The sequence below is a fragment of the Kogia breviceps genome, chromosome 13 (genome assembly GCF_026419965.1).
Source record: "Kogia breviceps isolate mKogBre1 chromosome 13, mKogBre1 haplotype 1, whole genome shotgun sequence".
NCBI lineage: Eukaryota > Metazoa > Chordata > Mammalia > Artiodactyla > Physeteridae > Kogia > Kogia breviceps.
The window spans coordinates 64,823,390-64,849,923 of record NC_081322.1 but is presented as its reverse complement, the minus strand read 5'-3'; the positions used below and the strand labels follow the sequence as shown (position 1 = coordinate 64,849,923).

Sequence of the window (26,534 nt, the reverse complement as noted above, 5' to 3'; positions counted from 1 at the left end):
GGGAGGTGAATAATAAATCAGTTGTGGGTTTTAAAATTGAAAACACATGTATTGCTGACACTGACTTAAATGTGATTTGATTATTATGTTATTACACAAAGAAATTCACAGACATTGGTTAGTACCTCAAGCTCTGGAAAAGACAAACATTTTTGTTGTGTACATAGAACAGAGCGGCAGTTTCTGGGGAAGGGAAAGAGTGGGAGGTACTTGGGCAAACAGGCTGCTCAAAATAAAACTGTGACAGGATGCACACAGGCCTCGTGTTTAACCATTTCTGAGCCGGGCCTTAAAGTCTCCTGAGATTTTTACCTGAAGGGCGTCTGCTGATTCAGATGTGGTCTGAGAGTATAATCTTACCCTTGTTTCACATGGCCCGTGGGCTTTCTCTCCTTTTCTCCTGCTTTTTCCCTCTAGAAGACACATCTATCTTTTATGTGTCTTCTAAATATTTCTAATTACCTCTATAACGTTAAATAATATTCTAACCAGGAATGGTTATTTAATAAATATCTAATATCCTTTGGTAGATGTCAATGAATGAAAATGAAGTCCTTTAGGCATGACTTGGCTGTTTTTTTCTGAGTCTCTCTTGGTGCTTAGATCTAAGCAGTGGGGTAAACACTGGGAGAGCTCCACCCACAAATATTCATTGAGCACCTACTCTGTGCAAGCTACTGTGCACTTGAATACACAGAATTTTCAAGACAGTGTTGCTGCCCTCAACTACTCAGAGGATGGTGGTGGGATGGCCCCTTCATCATCTTCATTACTTTTGTTTCTACTTCAGCTGTGGTGGGTAAGGGATACTTCAATATAAAAATGCCTAGAAATAATCATACAAACTGGAAAATATGAGCAAGAGAAAGATGATTTGTCTAGTGGGCTCGACTCTCAAGAATATGATGATTCACTTTGCCCCTTGCCCTGGATGGAGTCAGAAGCCTATCTTTCCACAAGGGATAGAGGCAAGATGGTGCCTGGGATGTACGTAGGGGACGTGGCAGGGTGGAGAGGGTGAGAGGACAGAGCAGGAGAAAAGGAATGAATAAGGGAGGTCAAAAGAGGAGGGGCACGCAAGCACCCGTTGGAGGTGGTCTCTGTACTAACGAAAGCCAGTCTGAGAAGAAATGTAAGGAATTTGTTGTAGCACCCTCTGAGTCCCACATGGGTTTGGGATTTCCTACCAATGAGGTCATGTTCTTCCTGGTAATGCACTGGCTCTTGCATGTTGTTCCAGAGGAGGTGAAGCCTAACTGCAGGGGTAGAGCAGTCAGTAAGAAATATGTTCTTATTCTTAGGACTATAGAGTCCACAGAGCTCTAAAGACAAGCTTATAGCAGCCTGTATTTTTTTTTTTTAAAAAAGGTGAATATACGTACAACCTGCTAAAGCTGTAGAAAAACCCATTCAAGTAGGAGGTGTGGAGATGCAAATGGCGAGGAGTGAAAGTGGAGCGACAAAGAAATGCACGAAGAAGTATATGAAGTGTCTGTGCTGAGGTTTCTCTTGCCTTCGTCCTCGTGGCTCATGAGCACTGGATTGCTCAGAGTGAAGAGTTTAACTGATGCGCCTGAAGGAAGAGGCAGAGAGGGAGGGAAGGCAGAGACATGACAGCTGTAGAATCAGTTCAGCTAAAGGACTTGTGGAGAGACCCAGAGAAGGACTGCCCGTGATTGTCTCAAAAGCTCATCTTTCCTTTTCCTTCCCTCCCCTTCCTTTCCCTTTCCTTCTTTCTTCCTTCCTTTCCTTCTCCAAACATTAAATAAGGGTTTACTTTGGCCCAGACACTGGGTGGTGTTGGGGGTGAGAGACGATGATGACATGGCCTCTTCCCTCAGAGAGTTCCCTGTCAAGAGGGCAGCCCACTCCTGTTCCTCCACGGCGGTAATAGCCGAAAACCACAGTCCTGGCTTTGGAGGGTGATATCTGTACTCTCTTGGGATCTCCAGCTGCCCTTCTAGCAGGCAGCTAGTGTTGCCGGATAACTAAGCAGTGCCCTCAGGGCGTCTGGGTCTCCAGGAGCGGCTATGACGCCATGATGCTGCTTGTGCCAGTGTTTGTCCCTTCTTCACGTAGGTGAGCCGTGCTAGCACGATCCCGCTGCTGTACTTGGGGTCTCAGCCAGTGGGGCTATCTAGCTAGGCAGAGCCGACAGACTGTGATAAAAGTGTGTAATTCCGGGCTTCCCTGGTGGCGCAGTGGTTGAGAGTCCGCCTGGAGATGCAGGGCACGCGGGTTCGTGCCCCGGTCCGGGAGGATCCCACGTGCCGCGGAGCGGCTGGGCCCGTGAGCCATGGCCGCTGAGCCGGCGCGTCCGGAGCCTGCGCTCCGCAACGGGAGAGGCCACAACGGTGAGAGGCCCGTGTACCGCAAAAAAAAAAAAAAAAAAAAGAGTGTAATTCCAAGCAAAGAGCCTTTGGTCTATAGTGAGATTACCAGGCTCAAGCCTTGATCTTCCCACTCATCAGTCCTCTGGGTAAAAGAATTGAAATTAATCCACACAGTGCATGCTCAATAAAGATTAGTGGAATGGGTAAGGACAGCCCTAGTCAGAATGCAACTATCATCTGGAAACAGTCACTTAACCAATCAATGAATACCTTAGCTTGACTTAGATCACAATTAGATAGGCAACATCAAACAGATGGAATCTGATGGAAGGGACAGAAGGAACAGTCTAAAGCTTGGGGTTCTATCTCAGAAGCACAGCCTCTGCTTTGGGCAGCGCTGGAAGTTGGGGTGGAGAGGCTGAGAGAGGAGATAGAGGATGTTGGAAAGTCTTCTCCATCCTTCCCAGTGGTTGCTGGTGTTCTGCACCGGGTTCCCATAGCAACCCCGTGTCTATGTTCAGCAAAGCAGTTATTCATGCAAGGCAGAATTGTCATATTTACTTCTTTTCTCACCCACTAAAACGTTAGTTCCTTGAGGGCAGGAGCTATGCCTTAATGACCTTTTAATCCCCAGCATTTAGCACAATGGAATGAGTTAAAGAAGGTGTGAAAGTCAAAGAAAAACTTCATCGATTTGGTAATTTTGTCCAGAGTTCCCAGTTCTCCAACAACAACAACAAAACCCCTGAACTAATAATAGCTATCCTTATTCCAAGTTTATAAGCAGAGAAACAGAGTACCGAAAGGTTAAAGAACTCAGTTAAAAAAAAAACAAAACAACAAAAACCTAGAACAAGTAGAAGAAGAGGCATCAAGAGTTCCCTCCTCTCAGTAACTGATATTGTTTCTTTGTTTCCCACAATAGAGTTAATAATTTAAAAAAATCAGGTTCTGTTTCAGCTGAGGTGTTTTAAACTTTCCAGTTTCTGCAAATAAAGCTCTGTTAGTTGTTTTCAATGATCAGCTTTCTGATAAGAATTAAGGGGATGGATGTCAAATCGTCACTTTGGTAGCTTGTGTTTGATTCAAGTGTATGTGCTAAGCCAGCTTTCCCAATGTATGGAAATCAGTCCCTTTCTCAAAAAGCCAGGGTCTCACTCTTGGTAAAAAGCAAAACCTGCCCAGCTTCTTCAGTGTCCTAGAGAACATTCCTCTCTGTATGACAAGTCACAGTCTGCCCTCTTGATGACCTGGTTGGGTTGACAGATTTCACACTGTTTAAGAATGAAGAGTGAGGAGTGTGCTCCCTGGAGACTCTCCAGGACGATTCTTCAAAGTGTCAGAAAGATCACAACAGGGCGTAAAGTTCAGAAGTTCAGTTAAGTTTAAGGTCCCTCACCCTGGAAAGTTTTCATTAATTTTTTTTTCCTCTTTCTTGTACATCCCAATGATTGCTGCAGTTGCAAATTTCTCAGCATGACTTGGTCAAAACCCACTCAAAATTATGCCAAGAATCTGCTTTTAAAGCTATGCTGTCAAAATTTGCAGCCCTAGGAGGCTTAGATAATTCAGAAAGTATCCGATTTTCAGTAACCAGATTTCTAGCTATATTGAATTTCAGATTCTTTCAGGAGCCCCAACTCTGAAATAATTTTCGTAAAAGCAACCAAACTCTCTGAAATTTACGTTAAGAGTACTTATTCTTTACCAACTCTAAGCCAACAAACTTTACAGTTAACAAGCTGTAAACAATAAAACTCTTGTAATAATAATAAAATAGAATATTTTTATAGTTGCTTTAGAAGCCATAGAGCTAACGTTTTATATTTAATATACTTTAGAACCAAATGCTATCACTGATAAACAGAAAGCTCAAAGTGGATTAATGACTACCCATTAGTTAGCAGTGAAGAGCTTAAACAAGGAAACCCAGGAGTGCTACTGGATTTACGAGATCAGCGTGGGAGGCACTTGGGAAATGTTGGGGGCATTTTTGGTCACCACAACGACAGAAAAAGCCTGAACGGAATTCAGTGGAAGGGAGCCAGGAACACTGGATGTGCTGAAGGGTGTGGGATAGTTCCACACATCAAAGAGTTGTCCTGTATCTTGTTCCAACTTTTCCAACGGCCACTCAGGTATTCATGTAGGTGAAAAGTCTGTTTATAATTATCTGAACCTGGAACCTAATCCTGTTTCCTTGTTTTACATATAAGCACAAAGTACTCTTTTGCAAAGTTTAATATTCCTTTTTCAGGAATGCAGCTACTATGCAAATTAAGGGAGGAATGTAATTTTGGCAGGGAGGGGTGGTGGGCAGGACTTTATCAGAAGTTGTTCTCCATCTTGGGAAATCACCAGTGGCAAAACTGCTTATGATATTGGATTGCGTTACCTACGTAACACCCTTGCGCCAGCAGTCTGTAGCAGTAGCTGTCATTCACAGCGATTCTGCATGGAGATGCAGTATTTGACTACGTCATTGTGTCTTCTAAGGTGGTTATCCCCAAGCATTTACATATTGAAAACATTATTTAAGTCACATGTTGCTTGTATTGTATTTTTGCTTTCTAATACAGCCAGGACCTTAGGTTGATTTTTTTTTGAACTTATGTGAACAAGTAAGTTACAGATTTTCGTTTCAAGATAGTATAGGAGGACATTATAAATTATGTGCTATAAAATGGAAGCACTGAGTCTGAGAAGGTTAAAAGCCATTCTACCATATAAAAACTTAGCTGGTGAAGGTGGTAAAGCAACAGACTTCAGTCTTGTAAGATGGTCCTCATAAGGATGCAGGATGTGTCTTGCTCCAAGCAAGAATTAAAGTCAGAGTCCCCCCAGTTTCATTCACCCACCAGCCATTATTGTGGTCTTTACCATATCTACTTACACCACTGTGTACCCAGTACCTTTCTTTAAATCAAGTGAGTTCATTTTTACTTAAGTGTATCTTGTATTAATTTGGTATCAATAAAAAATAGATTTGATGTGCTAGTTACATTTTCCCTAGTACATCAAAATAAATATGTAACTATTAAAGGAAAAGATCTTCCTGTAACAAGAAGATCTTCTTGTGTATCTTTTGGTATGTACATCACACTTTGGGAAATGGTGCTATAAATGATACATACTAACGAAGGTTATAGGCTTGAAAATACAGCTTAAGGGCAAAGGATGATTCAGTCATATGTTTTAATTTTCTATATTCCTTAGAAAGAACATATGTTTCTTTTGCTAAAATATATCCTATGTATTGCATTTCAAGTATTAATGCTTTGTCACAAATACGAATAGAATGGAATATACATAATATGGTAGTTGTGCCACATAACGTTGCTAGTCTTCATGAAAATACTCTTTACTGAAATCTTATTTGAAAAACTTCCTGTAACAAGGCAAACCTTCAGCCACTGTTGTCAGCATATTATGTGGAAATTAACTTTAGTAAAAATAGAATATGCCATCCATAGTAACAAGTCTTTTTGAATAAACACCTTAAATAATATATTTATTCATTCAACAAATATTTGTCAAGCCCCTACCACGTGCAAAGCATTGTTCTGGGCACTAGGATACAGCAGGGAACAAGATAAAGTTTCTTTCCTTGTGTAGCTTATATATTTTATTGACATAAGATGGGAATAAAAGCAAAATTGATTTTCATTAGTTCTGAGAAGGAAGACTAAGTTTGGCATCAGGGGATGTGCACACATGATACTGTCATTTGGCATTTAATTTTATACAGCAAAGTGATTTTAATGTTCTTTTGTTTAATGGTTTTTTTTTTTTTTTTTTTTTTTTTTTTGCGGTACGCGGGCCTCTCACTGCTGTGGCCTCTCTCGTTGCGGAGCACAGGCTCCGGACGCACAGGCTCAGCGGCCATGGCTCACGGGCCCAGCCGCTCCGCGGCATATGGGATCTTCCTGGACCGGGGCACGAACCCGTGTCCCCGGCATCGGCAGGCGGACTCTCAACCACTGTGCCACCAGGGAAGCCCGATGTTCTTTTAACAATATACTATTTTGTTGAACTCATACAGTTCAGTAGCAAAAAAACAAACAACCCAATCAAAAAATGGGCAATAGACCTAAGTAGACATTTCTCCAAAGAAGACATACAGATGGCCAATAGGCACATGAAAAATTGCTCAACCTCGCTAAATTATTAGAGAAATGCAAATCCAAACTACAATGAGGTATCACTTTTTGATGATGGTCAGAATGGCCATCATCAAAAAGTCTACAAACAATAAACGCTGGAGAGGGTGTGGAGAAAAAGGAACCCTCTTGCACTGTTGGTGGGAATGTAAATTGGTACAGTCACTATGGAGAACAGTATGGAGGTTCCTTAAAAAACTAAAAATAGAGTTACCATATGATCCTGCAATCCCACTCCTGGTCATATATCCAGAGAAAACTATAATTTGAAAAAATACATGCACCCTCAATGTTCATTGCAGCACTATTTACAACAGCCAAGACATAAAAGCAACCTAAATGTCCATCAACAGATGAATGGATAAAGAAGATGTTTTATATATATATATAGAGAGAGATATAGATATATATACACACAATGGAATATTACTCAGCCATAAAAAAGAATGAAATAATGCCATCTGCAGAAACATGGATGGACCTAGATATTAATATGATAATATCAAGTGAAGTAAACCAGACAGAGAAAGACAAATGTCATATGATACTGCTTATATGTGGAATCTAAAAAAAAGATACAAATGAACTTATTTACAAAACAAAAATAGACCCACAGACATAGAAAACAAACTTATGATTACCAAAGGGGAAAGTGGGGGAGGGATAAATTAGGAGTTTGGCATTAACATACACACACTACTATATAGAAAAGAGGTGACCAACAAGGATCTACTTGCTGTATAGCACAGGGAACTACACTTGATAATTTATAATAACCTATAAGGAAAAATAATCTGAAAAGGTATATATATATATATATGAATTACTGTGCTGTATACCTGAAATTAATGTGACATTGTAAATCAACTATACTTCAATTTAAAATATATATATATATTATTTTGTTGATGCTTTGCACATGTCTCATCCTGATTTAAAATTCCACTCCACAATGTAAGAAGTGGAATTAAAGAAATCCTTAATACTTCAGCTCAAGTTTTCATCTTTCATATGCAATTTAAATTGTCCTTAAATCACCTTGAGTCACCCTTTCTTATTATTCATGCCATTAATATCATTGGTAAATGGTTATCAAAGCCTCTTAATTATCATTTAAAGGAGTATAATGTGCCTTCTCTTAATCTTCTCTATTTAAAACACTTAAAAAATAATACCAATGGGTGATTTAAGGTGGTAAGAGCTGTTAAATAGGTAGTTCAAAAATACTCTAAGAGAACAGTCCTGTCATAAGACTATAGTGACATGTCTTACTAATTTCCATATAGTGGGTGTTTTTTACTTACCCAACTATTAACGTCAGATGAAATTTATCCATTGTATTACTCTGTTAGTCATTTCCAAACAGCTGATATAAAAACCCACTGCTTTAGATTATTTTCAAAGTCTCAGGTGGTACCACTGGCCTGTGCAAGTTCAGCAAATGGGAAGTTTATACATAAGAAAGCTAAAGTCTTCACAAAGATTGTTTTGAAGTTCCAGGTAATAATTTCTATTAAAAATAATTGACTGAAGAATTCTAAGATTCTGAGAAGTCATGAGTCACTGAAGAAAAACTAAAAGTTACGTCTCAAGTAGCTTTTGTTTTAGGATGTTTTGGCTCTATTATAATTCTTTCAAAACAGGTTATCTGTGTTTGGCAATTCCCAATTAAGAGAATATTCAACTGACCAGAACATGCTTGTCTTTCAGTATATTGATCAACACTTATCTTTTAAGACATTTCCCTCTAAGGTATTATCATTTATTTGTCTTTGAAAATATTTTTTTACATGAAGATTAAGATGCTTTGGCAGTGGTATCAAGAATAGTGTTTACATTTTGGAGACCTAATATTTCTCCTTAAATAACTGTTGCTATAATCAAGAAGGACAAATGTGGTAGAGAAAATACTCTAAGAGAAGAGGTCCTTTAAAAGAAGGGAGCTAAAAAAAAAAAAAAGAAAAAGAAGGAAGCTTGTTGTTTGTTTCCTTTCCACTGTCGGAGCTAAGCCCTTAGAACACTGCCTGACACAGAGTAGGTGCTCAATACATACCTATTTAGTGAATAAATCAATGAAAAAGAGGATCCCAGCAGCCTTAGTGTGTCTGGAGACCTGCCTAAGGAGGATGCCATCGTCATCATGGAGGGTGGTGGGGAGCCTTCCAGCAGAGGGTTATGGGGGATGATCCCTAGAATCTACTGTGTGGCTTTGCAACCTGTGTCCCATACAGCTATGTGGACTTCTGCATCTTCTTGGTGCCTCCACTGTCTCTTGTGGCAGTTGAAGATAATAATAATTAACAGAACCTACCACATTGTTAAGAGGGATAAATAAGGTTATACATAAAAAGTGCTTAGCACATAGAACCCTCTCAATAAATATCAGCTAATTTGAGTTATAATGATACATTTTATATTGATATCGGATTGAGATCCTGGACTTTCTATGTAACAATTTGAAATAGAATTGGACATCAAGAGCAGTATATGGGGTTTTTATAAAGCATGTCATTAAAGGAGTCTTGCTCTTAGGTATAGGAGATTGGACTAAAGGTGTTGAAGTGGTAGAGAATGCACTTTCATTGTACAGCCAGGAATCACTGGCCATTTCTTTGTAACTTAGTTTTAATATTAAAAAGAAGCAACCACTTGCTGTGCAAGGAACAAGGGAGGAGAAAACATATTTTCCTTTACACACAAGCCTTCAGTGAGTCTCCATTTTATTTTTTTACAGAGTAAACGACAAACTGATATTCAAGACAGCCCCTGGTATAGTTCTAAACAATCCCCATGGTTTAGTAAAAGTTCAGCCTAATTTTACGTCAATTCTGATTACATTCCCTCCAACTGTGCAGCTCTCTGCCTTCAACACTACGCATTCACTCTAGGATTTGAAGGCACTCAGCTTTTGAATGAACCCAGCTTTTCCCCACCTCTGGTCTTTATTTTGAATGCACTTTTAAAAATTTCCACTTATAAAAATCCAACTGTTGTCCAAGTACCAATGCCAACCCCTCCATGAGGTCCTTCACTAGAATGACCAATGCTCTCTCCATGGGAGCCTCCTTGGCACCTGTCAGTTTATTTGGTGTTAATTTATCTGGTGTTTGTCTGAGTTGTGTACCAGCCTTTCCCAAAATGTTTTGTTTATCTTTTATCTCCTGTAGCGCATATCCTGGCACTCAGTATATTCTCGATAAATATGAATTGTTTAGTTTACCTTTTCTTCTTAAAAGAGAGAGAGAGAGAGAGAGAGAGAGAGAGAGAGAGAGAGAGAGAGAGAGAGAGAGAGAGAGAGAGAGATTTACTCCAGGTCTCTAAGGAGAAGGTTTTTTGGGTGAATTTTTAGTTTCCTGGTCTTTACCAAGAATTGTCTCCAAAATAGAAAAGAAAGCGAATCTGCTAAGGCACAAAAGGAAAGAATGAGAAAAGAAGAGAGGAGATGGGGGGCTTTCCTTTTTCACTTGGCAAGGATTGTCAAAAAATGGTAGGTGGGAGAGGGAAGGGGGGTACTAGGGCTTGCAATCTATGCTAAGGTTAAGTTTGTTCTACTTGACTAATTCTTGGCGACTCTTGGGAGAGAAGGTGCTAGAAATCTTCACATTGCCACAGGATCCATAGCCACTGGGGGAAGAAGAGCAGGGAAGAAACGTCTCCCAACCCCTGCCTAGACATAAACTAGCTGATGCCACAGCTGTCTTTATGTGAAGAGTTGGCTCCTGTGGGTGGTCATGGGGTGGGTGTGCCTGGCAGAGACAATGGAGACAGAAGTAAAACTTATTTCCATCTCTGGACATTCCTTACAGATTATATTACCCACAGGGCACAAGTAAGCCCAAGAAAGAGGAGAGGAGTTTTTGACAGGAGGTTATCACTTTCTTTGTTTTCAGTTTTGCACTGTGGGAGATGTGGGAGAGTGGGGGGGGGCAGCCGGGGCAGGAATGGTGACAAGCTTATCTATATTGTGACAAGCTTATCTATAATGGTCCACACTGTGAGAAAATGGGAAAGCAATGGCACAGACTTAGCTGTCCCAGGTGGGGCCAGGCCACGATGTTGTTGCTGGAATTTTCCTTTTAGTGGCACCACAGCTGTGGTCCAACAGATGCTGAGTGCTTGTGGCCAGGTGGAGCACAGAACTCTCTCTCTGGGCCACAAATGCATGGCCGTCAAGCTCAGAGGGTCCCCCAGTGCCCCGTCTCCACCACCCTCCACCTTGCTTCCTACTTCATGGAGAGATTGAAAGTCACTAGGTGGGACATTCCTTACCATTTTGCTACATAACCTATAAAAGCTCCTACTCTGCAGCCATTCTTGTCTTCGTTCTATCCATTCTATTAGATGAGCTGCCTCCTTTTCTAAGGCCAGTCCCCCTACTACGTTTTCAGGACATTTTGCTCTGTTGGGGCCCCAGGCAGGTCACCCCAAAATATGCCTCAATGGCATATTGATTATTTTGAATTACAATTACTTAAGAAATGGCCAGTGTAAGAGGGATGCTCTGATTTTCCTCTCTGTCCCCCTGAAAGCGGGAAATCAACCTCTCACGTGAAAGGTGCACTCCTTGTATCTGGAGGTAGAAGGACACCCTGATCACGGACGATTGGGAATTTGGGCTGAGACACTTGCATAAACAAACCTTATTTCTTCTTCTAATTTACAAGCCCAAACTCTGTTTAGATTCTTCACTAACTGGGCACCTCAAACCTAAGTTTCTTCATCCTGTCAATTCCTCACAAATTTATTTCATGTAAAAAAGTATAAAAGTAGCCTGCTTTGGCCACTTCTTAGGTTCCATTTCTGTGAGTCCTTCATGCAAATGAATTAAAATTTGTTTCTTTTTCTCCTTTTCATCTGTCTTGTGTCCATGTTATTATTTGTCTCTCCACAAGAACTCAAGAGGGGTAGAGGGGGAAATTTCCCCCTCCTTAACAACTCCCAGTTATGACTTTTCTCTCTCATATATTCCATTGTTCTTTCTCAACTATATCTTTCTCACCATAATTTCAGTATGCTTAAATGTCTTGCAAAAACAAAACCCAAATACTTCCAATCCCATGTTTCCAGCTACCATTTCCTCTCTACCACTTTATTTAGAAACGTACTTGGGAAAGAGATGTGTCTGGCATTGCAGGGGGAAGCTCAATAAATATTTGCTGAAAGAACGAATAAGTGAAAGAATGAAACCTGAAAAGGGTTAATGAATCACTGCCTTCAATGTAAGTCAAATGTGTTACGTATTGTATACTCTTCCCACAAAGCACTTCTACATATGGTCATAGAGAAATAGGAATATGAATAACCGTAATAATAAAAGCCCACGGTTATTGAGGATCTGTACTGGGATGGCTACTGTGCTAGCACTTTACACACATTTACTCATTACTTTTCACAATAAGCCTATGAGGTCTATACTCTTCAATCCTTTTCCGGCCCAGGAAGTTGGAGCACAGAGAGGTCTGGGCAGCCGCTGCTGCCAGAATCCAAACCCAGGCAGCTGGCTCCCACCAGCTTCAGGGAGAAACCTTGTTTTTTTATCTTTTCTCTCATCACAAGTGGTAAAAGTTATTTTATATCTTTAAGTTAACGTTTAAATAAGGAAGGCCGTGGGACTGTGTGGAAAAACAATGTCAATAGGCCTGAATCCTGGATCTTTACTCTTTCATTACCTTGCAGTGAGTCACTTGGCCTCTCTGTTTTTTTGTTGGTTGTTTTTTTGCTTGTAAAACTGAAAAACAGGGCTGAAAGATCTCTTGAGTGCCTTCATTTAAAAGCTTTGTCAAATGTAAAGTGCTGTTTAAATGTGAATTAGAAGTTTGGTTTCATGTTCTTTGGAATAAACTTCATCTTTAAAGGACAAGCCATCATTGTGAAGTCCCATACACGGCTTCGATAACTACCCAAGCTCACAACTTCCAATCAGTTTTTCAAGATAGCCCAGTAAATAATGTTTTCTGGACCATGGCTGCAACTTCATTTTCTGTGTGCTGATATTACTTTATTTAGGAAAAAAGGTAAAGATTCTATTTCTGGTCAATACTGAGTTTTTTCTCTTCAAGAAATTTTCTTTTTTCTGAATATAAGAGGAATACATGCTTATGATATAACAAATAGAAAAACAGGAAGAGGGAAATAATAATCATCTAGAAATAATCCCTGTTAAAATCCTGGTGTATTTTTAAAAACATAACTGAGATCTTCTTTTAAATTACGCGATTTGTATCCTGCTTCTTTTTACTTCATGTATTATAAACATTTTGAGAAACTGTCTTTCAACGATGCAGTTTGCATGACAGGAAATAACCAACTCCCCCTGGAGAAAAATTAAAGCAACCGGTGGCAGCCTCAAATCTGACTTAAATTTGTCACAATGGTGATTCCATTTCCTTCTTCTTGGGGACAGTTGACAAGTGTCCTCAGCTGTCACCACCACACCCTTCTCTTTCTTATCAAAGAACACAAGGTCAGGTGATGAAATGAGCAATTTGTCACTCGGCACCGTCTACCAGCACAGTAGGAATATTGAAAAACAGAGTTGAAAAGTTGCAAAATCTAGTATTTAGGTGTATAATTACAAATTTCTTGTTAAGTTATAGAAACATTTGTTCAATGATATTGAAGCATTTCATACCAAAAAGGGAATTGTCTAAGTGTACTATAAAAAGAAAATAATGATTATAATGTAAGAAAAATACTTCATATGAGTAACTGGCACTTAAAAGGAATATATGGCATACATGTATTGCCTTTGAATATTATAATTCATATATAAAGAAGAATTATAGCCCAGGATGGTTAAGAACTTGTGCTCTGGCATTGTACATTTGAGGTTTGAATTCTGACTAAAAAGTTATTTCCTGGGAAAATTATTTCTCCTCTTTGGGCTTCAGTTTCCTCATTTTAAATAGCAGTGCCTACTTCATAGGGATCTTGTGGGGATTAAATGAGTCAATCTGTACAAAGTATGTAATACAATGTCTGGAACCTAAAGGCTCCACACATCTTAGCTATTTTATTATCATTTGATATGATATGTGTGTGGCATAATTGACCTATGTCAGTGGTTTCCAAATACTCATAGACGGTCCAGGTTTGCTGCATCAGATCACCTCAGGGTGTTTTGAGAATATACGATCTGGAGATTCAGGTTCAAAGAGTTTGCAGTTACAGTGTGATGGATACTTTTCTTGGAGATATGGTGGGAGCACAGAAGCGGGAATAAGTAGTTAGCTGGGAGGGTTGAGGGAGTCTTCTCAAAGGTCAGAATGCTGGACCAGGCCTCGAGCGGTGAAGACAGACAGGCAGCTCTCCCTATCCGCAGGTTTCGTATCCGTTGAGTTCCGCATCCGCGGATGAGGAGGACGGATTGTAAGGGATTGGATCATTCGCCGATTTTGGTATCCGCGTGGCCCGGGGCTCCTGAAACCAATCCCCTGTGGATACGGAGGGACGAATGTAGATGTCTCCTAGGAGGAGGTGGCCAGGCAGGCGTATACTCAGCAGAGGCAGTAGGTACATCCAAAGTTAAACTACATCTATTGAGGACCTATTCGGAGCCAGACGGGCTGCTGGACACATTGATCTCATTTACCGCTCTACAATGTCCTTCCATATGTGTGGACATTAAGTAGTTTGAGCATCTTTCTCACGCTCACAAAAGATGTAAGATTCAAACTCAGGTCTGACTTGCAAGTTCATCGTCCTTTTTCCAGTCTCCTTTGCTGACTGTGGCTCAGTGGGTGCGGGGATCTAGGTGGGCAGCCATGGTGGACCCGGCAGAGAAGCAGCCTGCGGGGGTGTGAAGGCCTCTTATTTCTAGTGGGTGCAGCAGCCCTCCTGTGCTTCTCGGCCTTGGGGAGATTGCAGCCTTGGGGAGCCTTGCCTGAGAGGGCTCCACTGCCAGCCACCTGCATCCTGGACCTGGGGTTAAGCACCTCCCAGGTTAAGGCTGTTGTGGTGACCGTTGTTAGGTGCAGTGACATTGGCCACCTTCCCTTGGGATTTTCCTGTGTAATTGCTGCCACTTTCCTGGGGCATGTGTTCTACTGCCCTCCCTCCTAAGGTTACTTATCAGTAATAAACCCCCCAGGTGCCCCAAGACAATGTGGTTTGCTGGTTAGAAAGAAAACAAGATCTTGATCTTGTGTGTTAACCCTGAGATCTCAGTTTGGAAACACAAAAGATTTTAAGGATGGAAACACTGTATTTTTCCATATATAGTTCAATGGGGACCATGGTGAGTCTTTTAGACCTTCTGAAACTTTGAGAGTAGGGTGGCAATCAGAGGACATAACCCCTCATTTTGTTTATTTAATGAAGTCACAAGAGATCGGCTGTGACTGCTTCTGGGTAGTTTGAGTTTAATTTTATTTAACAAACAAGTCATTCTAGCTCAGTGACTCAGAGGGAAACTTCAGTCAAAAAAAACTTGACTTACTCTTGCTTCCCTCTATATTTTACTGTCTCCAGAAATCCAAAGACACCACTGTGCCAGCAGTACTCCAGGTGGGTTAGGGTTTTAGTGAAGGAAATGCTGCAGTAGAAAACTGCCACTTCTCTGTGCTGTGTCCAGGTGAGTTAGCAAACCCTCTGGGCTCTGACATAAGCAGCCACGTTTGTACCGAATAGAATCCATGAGGGGAGCGTTGGGGAGAGGTGTCTGAACTGTGATGTTTAAATTATTTCTCGCAGAGGAAAAGAAATTGCTGGTGAAACTTCCTTCCTTGTGGGCTTTCTCGTCAACTGTCTTGTGCTTTGCTAAATCAAGCTTGTTATAAACTAATACTCTAGGAGCATTTGAACACAGTAGTCGTTGATTTTGTGATACCTGTTCTGGCCACATGGCTCATGGATGCATGTGACTCTCAACTGGAGCTTCCAAAACAGGCCTCTCTGCCCTGCACTGCAATCCCTTATTTCCACCTTTCTCCTGGACATTTCCACTTGACTCTTCTGCAGACGACTTGTCCTGACTGAGCTCACCATACTTTCCCCATCACCCTCCACTTTCCTCACCGTTGACCTCACCTCCAGTTTTTCAGATGACCAGACCAACCCCTGGAACGCCCCGTCTTCAGTATCAGCACATTTTATCTCCTTTTCTCCACATCATGTCTGGATTTATACCTTTATTTCTACTACCATCGAAGTCTGCCACCTGACTATATTTCTTTTGATTCATTGGGTCTGTTCCCCCTAACATATGGATGTGACTTAATTTTCTGAAACACTACTTTATCCACGTTTTTCTTAAAATTCTCTAGTGATCCTCTTTGCTTTATGAATCAAGTTCAAATCCTTCATCTTGGCATTCCAAGCCTTTTCATTTTCTCGCTAGTCAACGTATTTTACTACTTTTTGGACCTTCTTCCTACTCAGTGCTTAATATCTCCCATATGTCAGCTCAGTCTCACTTCTAGGCAATTCCTGAACCAGTCAACACTCTGCCGTATCTTTTAGATTTCAGCATGAGACCATAAAGTCCTCTTCTCCTGCTCAGGGCAATTCAGTCATCTCTGCCTTCTCTCTCTCTTTTTTTTTTTTTTCTTTTTTGCGGTACGCGGGCCTCTCACTGTTGTGGCCTCTCCCGTTGCGGAGCACAGGCTCCGGACACGCAGGCTCAGCGGCCATGGCTCACGGGCCCAGCCGCTCCGCGGCATGTGGGATCTTCCCGGACCGGGGCACGAACCCGTGTCCCCTGCATCGGCAGGCGGACTCTCAACCACTGCGCCAATAGGGAAGCCCTATCTCTCTGCCTTCTCTTGTCTCTGATTTACTGTCCGTGTCATTTATTTAAGAACTAGTTCATTTATGCCCCTGTATGGTCCTTGGTATAATGTGTATTTGTCTTATCCATCTAATAAGGTTGTTAGGTCTTTGAGGGTAGAGGAATATCTCAAAGTTTCCTTTTAAGCACTCGGAATCTTCAGTCCAGGGATGTAGTAGGTGCCATCCCACCACCCCCGAGTCCTTGTTGACTGGAAAGGAATTATTCGGATATTTGTGTTTGGTGGATCTGGCAGACTCCAGTCCATTGTCATTGTAGACAGGAGCTAGCCATCATGTAAAACGCTGTCTCAGCCCGGTGGTTACTGGTGTGGCCCAGGGCACCCTGGCCTCACGGCCTGCTGGGCATAGAGAGAATGTTTGTTGAATGAGTGGATTACAGCCCAGAGGAAATACTGGGCTCATGGATTCAATTTTCTGTTTTTCATCACTCAGATAAAAAATAAATTTGTTAAGTGATGTCACCCAGGTTAATAGAAGGCAAGGGCTATTTTCAGTTCTGGCTTTAGAGGGTGAAAACTCTTTCTTTTTGAATATGGTTTTCCTCAGACAGTCAGGGCAACTGCATGATCTCTCCTGACTTCTCTGGCTCCTCCTTGAACATTGCATCTCCCAATAACATTTCCATCTAGTTGAGTAGAAGGGCCGACGACTCTTTCCTGGTTCCTTAGGTCCTGAAGCCCTAAACATTGGCCTCAGCGTGCAGCCCTCCTTCACATCGTCGTTGCTTCAGAGCTGCTCATGTTTTAGTTCCTCCAGAAAGCCGTCTCTCATTTCCCAAGATAGAGTTAATTCTTCCTTTCTTTAACTTCCCCCAAGTTTATCACTCTCTCCTCTGGATCTTGTTTACACATATGTTTCCCGTATTGTGTGTACTCTTATTCTAGACACATGTATTATTAGATGTATCAGTCATATCAAAATGTATTTGCTTATGTCTCTGTAAATTCCTCGAAGGCAGTGGTTATGTCTCATGTGTATTCGTATCTTTGGGGCCTGGCATACTGCTTATCCTAGGAAGCACTCCACTGAGGGCCAGTGATAAACAGCGACAGGGAACGAGGGAAACAGTGCGGACACCATCAACTCTGTCTTCGGCAGTGCAGTGGCATTTCGGTGGCTAACCATCCTTCTGGTCTGGCACTTCCGCATCTGAAGTGCCGGGGAGCCAGCAGCCAGAAACCCTGAGTGCCCATCACGGGGTACGTTCCAGGTGAGTCAGAAGGCATCACAACCACAACCGCAAACAATGCCTTGCCTTTCTCCCAGAGGAAGGCAAATATTGAACTTTGAAATTGTGGGGCGTTAACCTGGGAGAAATCTGAGCTGATCCCAGCCAGCGCCTCCCTTCTCTGCTTGGGGAGCACAGGGCTGGGGCCCGGGGTTTTGGGCTGGTGGGATATCAACATCTGAGCATGACTTCTTTCAAATCACAGTAACTTTTTTTTTTTTTTTTTTTTTTTTTTGCGGTACGCGGGCCTCTCACTGTCGTGGCCTCTCCCGTTGCGGGGCACAGGCTCCGGACGCGCAGGCTCAGCGGCCATGGCTCACGGGCCCAGCCGCTCCGCGGCATGTGGGATCCTCCCGGACCGGGGCACGAACCCGCGTCCCCTGCATCGGCAGGCGGACTCTCAACCACTATGCCACCAGGGAAGCTTAAATCACAGTAACATTTTTTAAAGGATGTTTTTATTTTATTTTCTGTTTTTAATATAAATATATATTTGGCCATGCTGCGCAGCATGTGGGATCTTAATTTCCCGACCCGGGAGCGAACCCATGCCCCCTGCAATGGAAGCACAGAGTCTTAACCACTGGTCCGCCAGGGAAGTGTCTATTTCCAAATTTTTCTTTTTTAAAACAATTTGAGATAGAACATTGTGTAAGTCTAAGGTGTAGAAACGTGTTGATTTGATACGTTTATGTATTACAATATGATTACCACTGTAGCGATAGTTAACACCTCTATTCCTTCACCTAGTTATCATTTCTTTTTGGTGGTGAGAACAGTTAAGAACTCTTGGCAACTTTGAAGTATGTAATACAGTACTGTTGACTAAAATCACTATGCTGTGCATTAGATCTTCAGAGCTTATTTATCTATTAGTTGCAAGTTTGCACCCTAAACAATATCTCAGCTGTCACATTTTAGTTTAGGTTCTTTACATTTTGTGTGGTTCTCATAGGTAATATTAAAAGTTATCATTCAAGGGAGGGTGAGGGGAGGGATAAATTAGGAGGTTGGGATTAACATATACACACGACTATATATAAAATAGATAACTAACCAGAACCTTCTGTGTAGCACAGGGAACTATACTCAAAATTTTGTAATAACCTATAAGGGAAGAGAATCTGAAGATAATATGTATATGTATATTTATATCTATATCTGAATCGCTGTGCTGTACACCTGAAACTAACATGATGTTGTAAATCAACTATACTTCAACTTTAAAAAAGTTATCTTTCAGAAGATTACTGAAAGGCTGTTACCATCTGCTACAAATTCTCTCTTAGAAAATGGAGTTTATAATCAAATTGCCGCCCCTCCCTCTTTAAGATGGGGATATCACTTAGCACCAGATGGTTTGTAACATGCAGGGTGGCTCTTGGTTGACTGTCATTTTGTGAATGTATTTTCTATTTCTGCAGGGTGTAATGTGTTTAGATGGAAGCTTTTAAAAAAGCGTTAAGAAAAAGCATTTGAGTCTCTGGGTCAATTCTTCATAAAAAGGTCAATATATATATGTTTGCAAATATTCTATTTTGGAAATAATTATCAAAGGACAATATTTTGGTAGCGCTACTAAAATTACCTCATGCTTGTGCAGCTAAAATGGCCCTGCCTGGAGAGGCAGATCTGGAGGAATAGAACTTTAAACATCAAGATTAGCAAATTAACTGACAGGAAAAGCCAAATAGCCAATTAACCTACTACTGCACAGCCCCGGGGCTGGTCTGGAGCTCCAGGCTCTCTGTGGCAGCTGACATTTGGTGCCTAAAACCTCCAGCTGATGCTCCTTCTCTCTCCCAAGCTCCACAGTCACTGGGCATGTTTGCTTTGTATGTCACCTCCTTTGCTGAGCCAGTGTGGAAATCACATCGTGTTGCTCTGAAGTGGTTGCCACGGGAACATCTCCACCTAGTCATTATCTACTCAGGCTCCTGATTATATTAAGCCAGGAGACAGAGATGCAGCAGGGGTCACTGGAGCCACCTGCTCTGCAGAAACTGTAATTGCTTCTGCAACGTTCACCTCTGGCCACCTGTCTCTCCGAACACTCCTCTACATTTCCCCCTCTCTTGTTTCCCCCCAAACAAAGTCGGTAAATGAAGTCAGTATGTAGGAAATCAGCATGGGGATAAGATGAGCCATTACATTCCCATCCCTCCTGCCCTCCTCCAGTTCTCTGTTTTAGAACCTCATGTGGATTAAAAATAATTGTCACCCTTTTTTCTCATTCTGTTCTGCCCCTCCATGCTTAGAGATAAAGATGACTCTCTTCTTTAAAGTCTATAATTCCTGTGTCCCACACAATGGCGCTGAAATCACAGTTTCCTGCTACTTATCCAGAGAAGCTTCTAGAATTTCATATAGATGCCTCTTTTCTAAATTGTATGAAATACAAATAGGACATGAAACTGGCTATTAACAAGTAATTTTATCTCACATGTTTCTATTGATCTGGATGAATTTCTTATGAGGAGGATTTTCTGATCTTTATTCTCAGATTGCATGTGACGTAGGAGGAGTGTTGTCTCAGAGTACTTTTTGGGGAAAAAACCATACAGTCCATTGGCTTTGTAATATATTGTCCAAATCAGGATGTTTTGGGAGTTGAAAAGTGGCATTATTAATAGGTATGCCTAGACAATAGGTGCAAATTAGGACTATCTCCGGCAAACCAGGTATATATTGTCACCTTACATGCAGATGACAGGTACATGGGCATAGTACTATGCCCTCACAGAATATGGGGAAAGGAGCACCTCTTGCAAAAAAAATTTGTGCATTTAGAAATTATACTTGTGGAGTTTAAAATCTGGATCAGCAAGTTTCCCTTTGTGTTTATACTTCTACTGCATGTAAATTTTGTTCATGTGAGACCATTCTTAACGTAACGTGATGGCACTGGGAACTGAAAAGAAAAAAAATATGACATTAACAAAGGAAAACAGACTGGACTAAATGTGCCTATACTGATGTCATAAACTCTTTTACCCTGATTAAAAATTTAACTTAAAGGTTGGTAACTTTTTTCTGTAAAGGGCCATATACTAAGTATTTGGGGCTTTGTGGGCCATATGGTGCTTGCTGCAACTACTCTGCCATTGTAGGGTGAAAGTCGCTGTAGACAATATATAAATGGATAGGCATGGCCGTATTCCAATAAAATCTTGTTGACGAAAACAGGCAGGGTAGGGACACAGATCTGGTGCGTTAGCTGTTGTTTGCCCATCCTGGTTCTAGTTCTCTGTTTGAATATCTAGAGACTGTGTTCTGATAGAAGGAAAGTTATTTTAGATATGAATTCTGATGTCTCCTGTCCTGTTGTGACAGGTTGGGGGCTGTGGCTAATGGGGCCCATGGAGCAGTACAATGGGTCTTACTACTTAGCGTACATTTTTGCTCAGGCACGTTTCAGCCATTCAAGGCATAGCTGAGGTGGGTGGTAGAGGATAAGCCACCAGGGACACTTGGACAGGGTATGGCAGCCATGTAGGTTTCACAAAGCCTTTTAGGAGGAATGCTCCAGGGATGCAGACACAGGGAAGAGAGGCTATGGTGATTCAGTTTTTCGTACAAACTTTTTTTATAAAAAGTCCTAGATGAGATTCTACCTTGGGAGCGTGTGCAGAGCTGCAAGCGCCTGAGGAAAATGGGTCTGTGCCTATTCTTGGAAAAAAACGGACTCAAAATTAAGGTAAATTACATTTAAAAATCACTTTAGTTTGGCACGTATCATGTAGAATTGGAATCAGCTGGTCAAACTAAACGCTTTAGGAGGAAGTCTCAAAATATTCTCAGGGGTTTATTTCAAATTTTTTATAAAGTTATATTTAAAATGTTTCCCTTGAGGCAGAAAGCACACACTAACAACTCAGGCAAACCACAACAAGGACATGAAGGAGATCAAAGAGAATTAAGTAGACTGTATATGATAAGGCAGTAGGAGATGTGACACATATCTTATATCTTATGTGACTCTCTATAACACAGATATGCACACATCTGCTGCTACTTGGTGACAATCTGCTTTAACTGTAGGCTAAGGAAACTGTGGAGAGTGACCACAGTAATGTCATTGGTTCTAGACAATGGAATGGGTAGTATCACAGATAAGGAAACATCTCAGAGGGCTTCAGTTCTATCTGATTTGTTTGGTTAAATGAAGAGGATGATTGACATTTATAATTATTTAATATAATCTTTTCAAGGGGGCCCTTTAATTGGTCAGTTAACGGGAGTTACTAAGATGTCAATAACTATAAAGAGAATATCCTTTCGGATCTTGTGGTCTATCTTGGGATGTGGTTCTTTGTATAGGGGAAAAAAAATTGAGACCACTTAGAAAACAAAGTACAGTGAAGGCAAATTATTATTGCCTTAGCATATGTTACTGATAAAGAAATATGAGCGAAAGAGTTATCCAGCGTGGAGTGCTGAGCAGAGGAGAAAGGGAATTGCAGGATGGATGGCCAACACTTGTTACTCGGCGGGTGGGAGGTCATAAGCAACAGGCAAGGTGAAATGGGGACAAAGGGCAGAGAGTCAGGCGAAGGAGGCTAGGGTTGAGTCCAGGTACCAGGAAGTTGCTGGAGGATCTACGGCAGGGGGATGACAGGATGGCACCTGCTTACAGATGGTCTAATATTATGTTGTGAGTAATATGAGAGCGAAGTATTATCTGCATTGAGTTTCTCTTCAAATTTTTATAATTTCCAGTTTCTTTTTTCAGCTTAAAAAGTGAAACAAAGTATTAAAAAAAAATCCAAGTGTTACAGAAACCTAAGATGTAGACAGTTAAATCCTCCGTAATCCCACCTGCAAGGATAACTATCATTAGTAGCTGATGTCGCTCATTAACACTAAGATAAACAACAAAAGTTTATCATTTGGAACCTTGGAATTAATTATAAGGAGAAATGTCTCCTATTTTCCTAATTTGTTCATGGCGTATATTAGGACCCATGATATAACATCTCATTTACTATTGAAAAGAGGCTTTTTGGTTATTTTCTGCCTCTGACCCTCGGTATGTGATGCCGTTGAGAGTCCTGGTCTGTATGAGACAGTGAATTGGACCCTTGCTTATCCCCGCACTGCTTGGTGGGACCATGACCCGGAAATCCATACAGGCTAGGGGCTGTCAAAGGGATAACTTCCATGGGTAGCTGGAACAACACGTTCAGGGTTATAAGGCGGGGTAAGGGATACCATCAGAGCTCCCCATAGGCTGTAACCAATATTGCATTAGTCTAGGAACTCGACTGTACCCTCTAAAATGCATTTTTTGGGGTCTGGGTGGGGGAAGTTGTCTCTAGTATGAAAAGAGTTACTCCGAATCCCTGTGTCTCTGAAAGAGCTGAAAAAACAGATATTGCACACTGATGTGGGAGGTGGACAAACCAGGAGAAATACACACGTCCGTCTTTCACTGGCCTTTGGCGGATCTAAGGATCAGAAATAGCAAGTTCCAATTTCTCCTAGTAATTTTCAGGGGTCAAGGTAAATCAAATTACCTCTTGAGTTGAACTTGTTTATGCCAAAGGAAAGTAGTATTTTGTGGGTGCAACCCAGCACTTTGAAATTTATGGATGGGAAGTGCTATGAGAACCACATACTGAAAACCTTGGAGCAAGTTGTGAAATTTATCCATTTTCTTCATTCCCCCACCCCCAAGTCCCAAGTGAAGGATGATTGTGATAGTTAGGAGACATGAAATCTGGAGGGGTGACTGGTACTGGTTTGGGTTTCCAAAGGAACCTGAAGGTAAGAGAATTATGAACCAGAGGTTGAGCAAATCTCCAAAGGAGGAATGGTATAAGAAGGGGAAAGTGAGAAATAAATGAACTTCTGAAGTAGTCATAATGAAGGAAGCAGCAGCAAGTGCAGACTGAAAGGACTGCGCCATGGTGAAGTGCTTTACCACGGATGCAAGAACAGACCTCAGAGACTTAGATTAGGTAAAGAAAGTAAAACTAGATAATGGATGTTTACTAAGGGCAGCTGTACAATAGGTTACCCTGTGGGGTTTTAAAAATAAAATAGAATCTCCTCTAGTCTAGTCCCGGCTGAAGGTGGAGAGAATGTCCTGGATAATGAAAGGAATAGCTTCACTGTTTTCAAGATTTACATTTTTAACGCTGGCATGATTTCACTGGACCTTCATTGAAGCTCTGTGAGGTAGGGCAGGGCCCGAATGACTTCACTACTAAGGAAATCTAAAGACCAAGGGTTAATTTGCAACTGGGCAGGGGGAGAGGGAGGAAGGAAGGCGGACCTCCAAGGGTTTTGAAGTTCAGAGGGAAGTGAGAATTTTTTTTTTTCAAGGAAACATTTGTTCCTTTCCAGGTACACTTGATTACTCACTGTTAAGGAGGCGGAAGTCGATGAATGGGTAGGAGCCGCGGCGTTCAGCAGGAACCCCCGTCTGACCCCTCAGTCGTACATCTCCTAGAAAACAAAATCCAAGCAAATGTTTGAAAACGTTGCCAAGTGTATTCACTTTTCCTCTGTAAATCCTCTTACCCACTTATGTCACTGGAACCTACACCAAATATCAGGAGAAAAATGGTTCCATTCACCTTGTTTAAGAGAGCGCTATGTGGGAAGGGATATTTAATGAATGCTGAGCGTAATGAACTTGGCAATATGCTAACAAATGAAGCAGCACTCCTTTATATTTGCCTGGAAGATAGGTCTGTGAACATTTTGGTGATTTACAAAGTTTCCATAGTCCTTTTTATTCTTCCTAGTGCCATAAAGATAAAGCATCTTAATCTGGAGGACAAAACGGTGTGCTGGGATTATAGCTTTTATTCTAATTAGAAGTTTTAATTGCCCACAGTGCTATTTTTCTTGGTTCCAGCACAGTTTTTGTTTTTGTTTTTTTTTTCTGGCTGGCATCCACCTTACTTGTTTCTCAGGTTGTATCATTCATTGAACTGCTTGAGAATCTGCTCAGATCAGGGCCAGTCTAGCTCCGGGTACTTTAGACACTCAGTCTCCCTTGCACTAAGGAGTCTGTAGAATTTCTAGTCCTTATTCATTTGTAGGTTTCCTTTAATGTCTGTGTTCACTTTCCCTGATTAAGGAAAGTAGTGAAGTTGAGTGGAAAAGTTTCACGTGGACTTCAGAACAAGGTAGACCTTGGATAAACCTGGCTCAGACACTTGTTAGCTGTGTGATCTTAGAAAACTTATTTCTCTGAGCCTCAGTTGCTTCACTTCAAGGTGTCATTGGTTGGAGAATCTAAAATAACACTTGCTGCCTGGAAATAAATGCTGGTTTTACTTCCTTCTACAATCCTGCAAGGCAGGGATCATGCACATTATGTGTTTTGCATTTCTCTGTAGTGCTTTGTGTGTTGTCTGGTACTTAGCAAACTCTAAGTGAATGTCTTCTATTAACAAGAATAGATATAATGACCAAATTCACCAATTAGTACATATAATACGGAATCAGAGGAGAGGTAAAAATACAGGAGACCTAATATATTTCCGGAAGACTTGAATTGGGGAAGGTTTCAGTTCCAAGAGTAATGCCTCCACTTCCATAAACCACTCTTTCCCAGAACAAGAGGTGGCACTAGGGCCTCAGCCTACGAGTACAGAGCAGGAACAGTCTTATCTCATTAACTCCTGGAGTAAACCAGAGCCTGGATGAGATCTCCATCAGCTATAACCCATGCAATTGACAGTGTTTAACATATCCCTCACAGATGGGCCTTGTGCACACATGGGCTTGTAAATGGTAAGCTGTGAGCCCTTGGGCTATTCTTTGCTTTGAATTTTATATTGATGCTTTATTAATGTTTTGTATAATCTGATATTGTAGTGCCATATTGATATTAAAGAACATTACAATTTATGGAACACAGTAAAATGGGAGGAGGAGAGAAGAGATGGAAAAGTACATTTAAAAATATGAATATAATCTGATTATTAAAGAAGACAATGCTAGTATTTGATAAATTCGTGGGGCTGGATGGTCAGTAGTTATAGGAAAGCCACCAGAAAAAGCTGAAGAGTTTTCCTCTCCTCAAGTTGTCTTCAACATCTTATGTTTATAACTCTCTAAAGAGTTTACAAAGCACTTGCACAGACATCATGGTATATTTATTTTCTTGTTTTTCTCATTGGATCTTCACAACAGCCTTGTGAGGAGAGTCACTATTATTACCCTTACTTTATAGGTGAGAAAATAGAGGCTCAGAAAGGAGGGTGAATGATTGCTATTCACCCTACTGGCCCCAGCTCAGGACTCAGACCCCTTAAAGGCACTCAGTAGATTGACTTTATTTATGTTTAAACTTTTATTATTTTTAATTGAAGTACTGCTGATTTACAATATTATATTAGTTTCAGGTGTATAGCATAGCGATTCAGTGTTTTTACAGATTATATTCTTTTAAATGTTATTGCAAGATAATGACAGCAATTCCTGGTGCTATACAGTATATCCTTGTTGCTTATCTATTTTATACATAGTTAGTTTGCATCTCTTAATCTGATAACCCTATTTGCCCCTCCCCTCTTCTTTCTCCCCTCTGGTAACCACTGATTTGTTTTCTGTATCTGTCTCTTTCTGTTTTGCTATATACATTCATTTGTATTAATTTTTAGATTTCACATATAAGTAATATCATACAGTTTTCGTCTTTTTCTGTCTGACTTATTTCACTAAGCATAGTATTCTCTAGGCCCATCCACGTTGCTGCAGTGGCAGAATTTCATTCTTTTTTACGACTGAGTAATAGTCTATTGTGTATCTATACCATATCTTCTTTACCCATTTGTCTATTGACTTTAATTGACTGCCTGAGTTTATGGTGCTTTAAGCTTATAATTAGCAGGGCCAGTCCTTAAATCTAGGTTGTTAAACTTCATAGGCAAAGATCTCTCCTCTCAATACCATTGATTTTTTTTTGTCTATGAAGTGTGCACACCTGGTTTTTAAAGTTAAAAAAAAGTCATAGACCTCCACATGATAGAAGCTGTGCTTTTAGTATTTATCAAGAAAATACAG

General features: G+C 41.0%; 1 protein-coding gene across 5 annotated transcripts in view; it reads right to left on the bottom strand.

The window, feature by feature from the left end:
* PDE7B (phosphodiesterase 7B) overlaps positions 1-26,534 on the bottom strand; it is a 348,122-nt gene that overhangs the window by 65,543 nt on the left and 256,045 nt on the right. For all 5 annotated transcript variants that reach the window (XR_010836061.1, XM_059083815.2, XM_059083814.2 and 2 more), the window contains one exon: positions 23,877-23,960. Coding sequence is in view for 4 of the 5 variants with exons in the window: in XM_059083815.2 (XP_058939798.1) it covers positions 23,877-23,960 (84 nt within the window). In the remaining variant the exon portion in view is untranslated. The remainder of the gene's footprint in view (positions 1-23,876; positions 23,961-26,534) is intronic.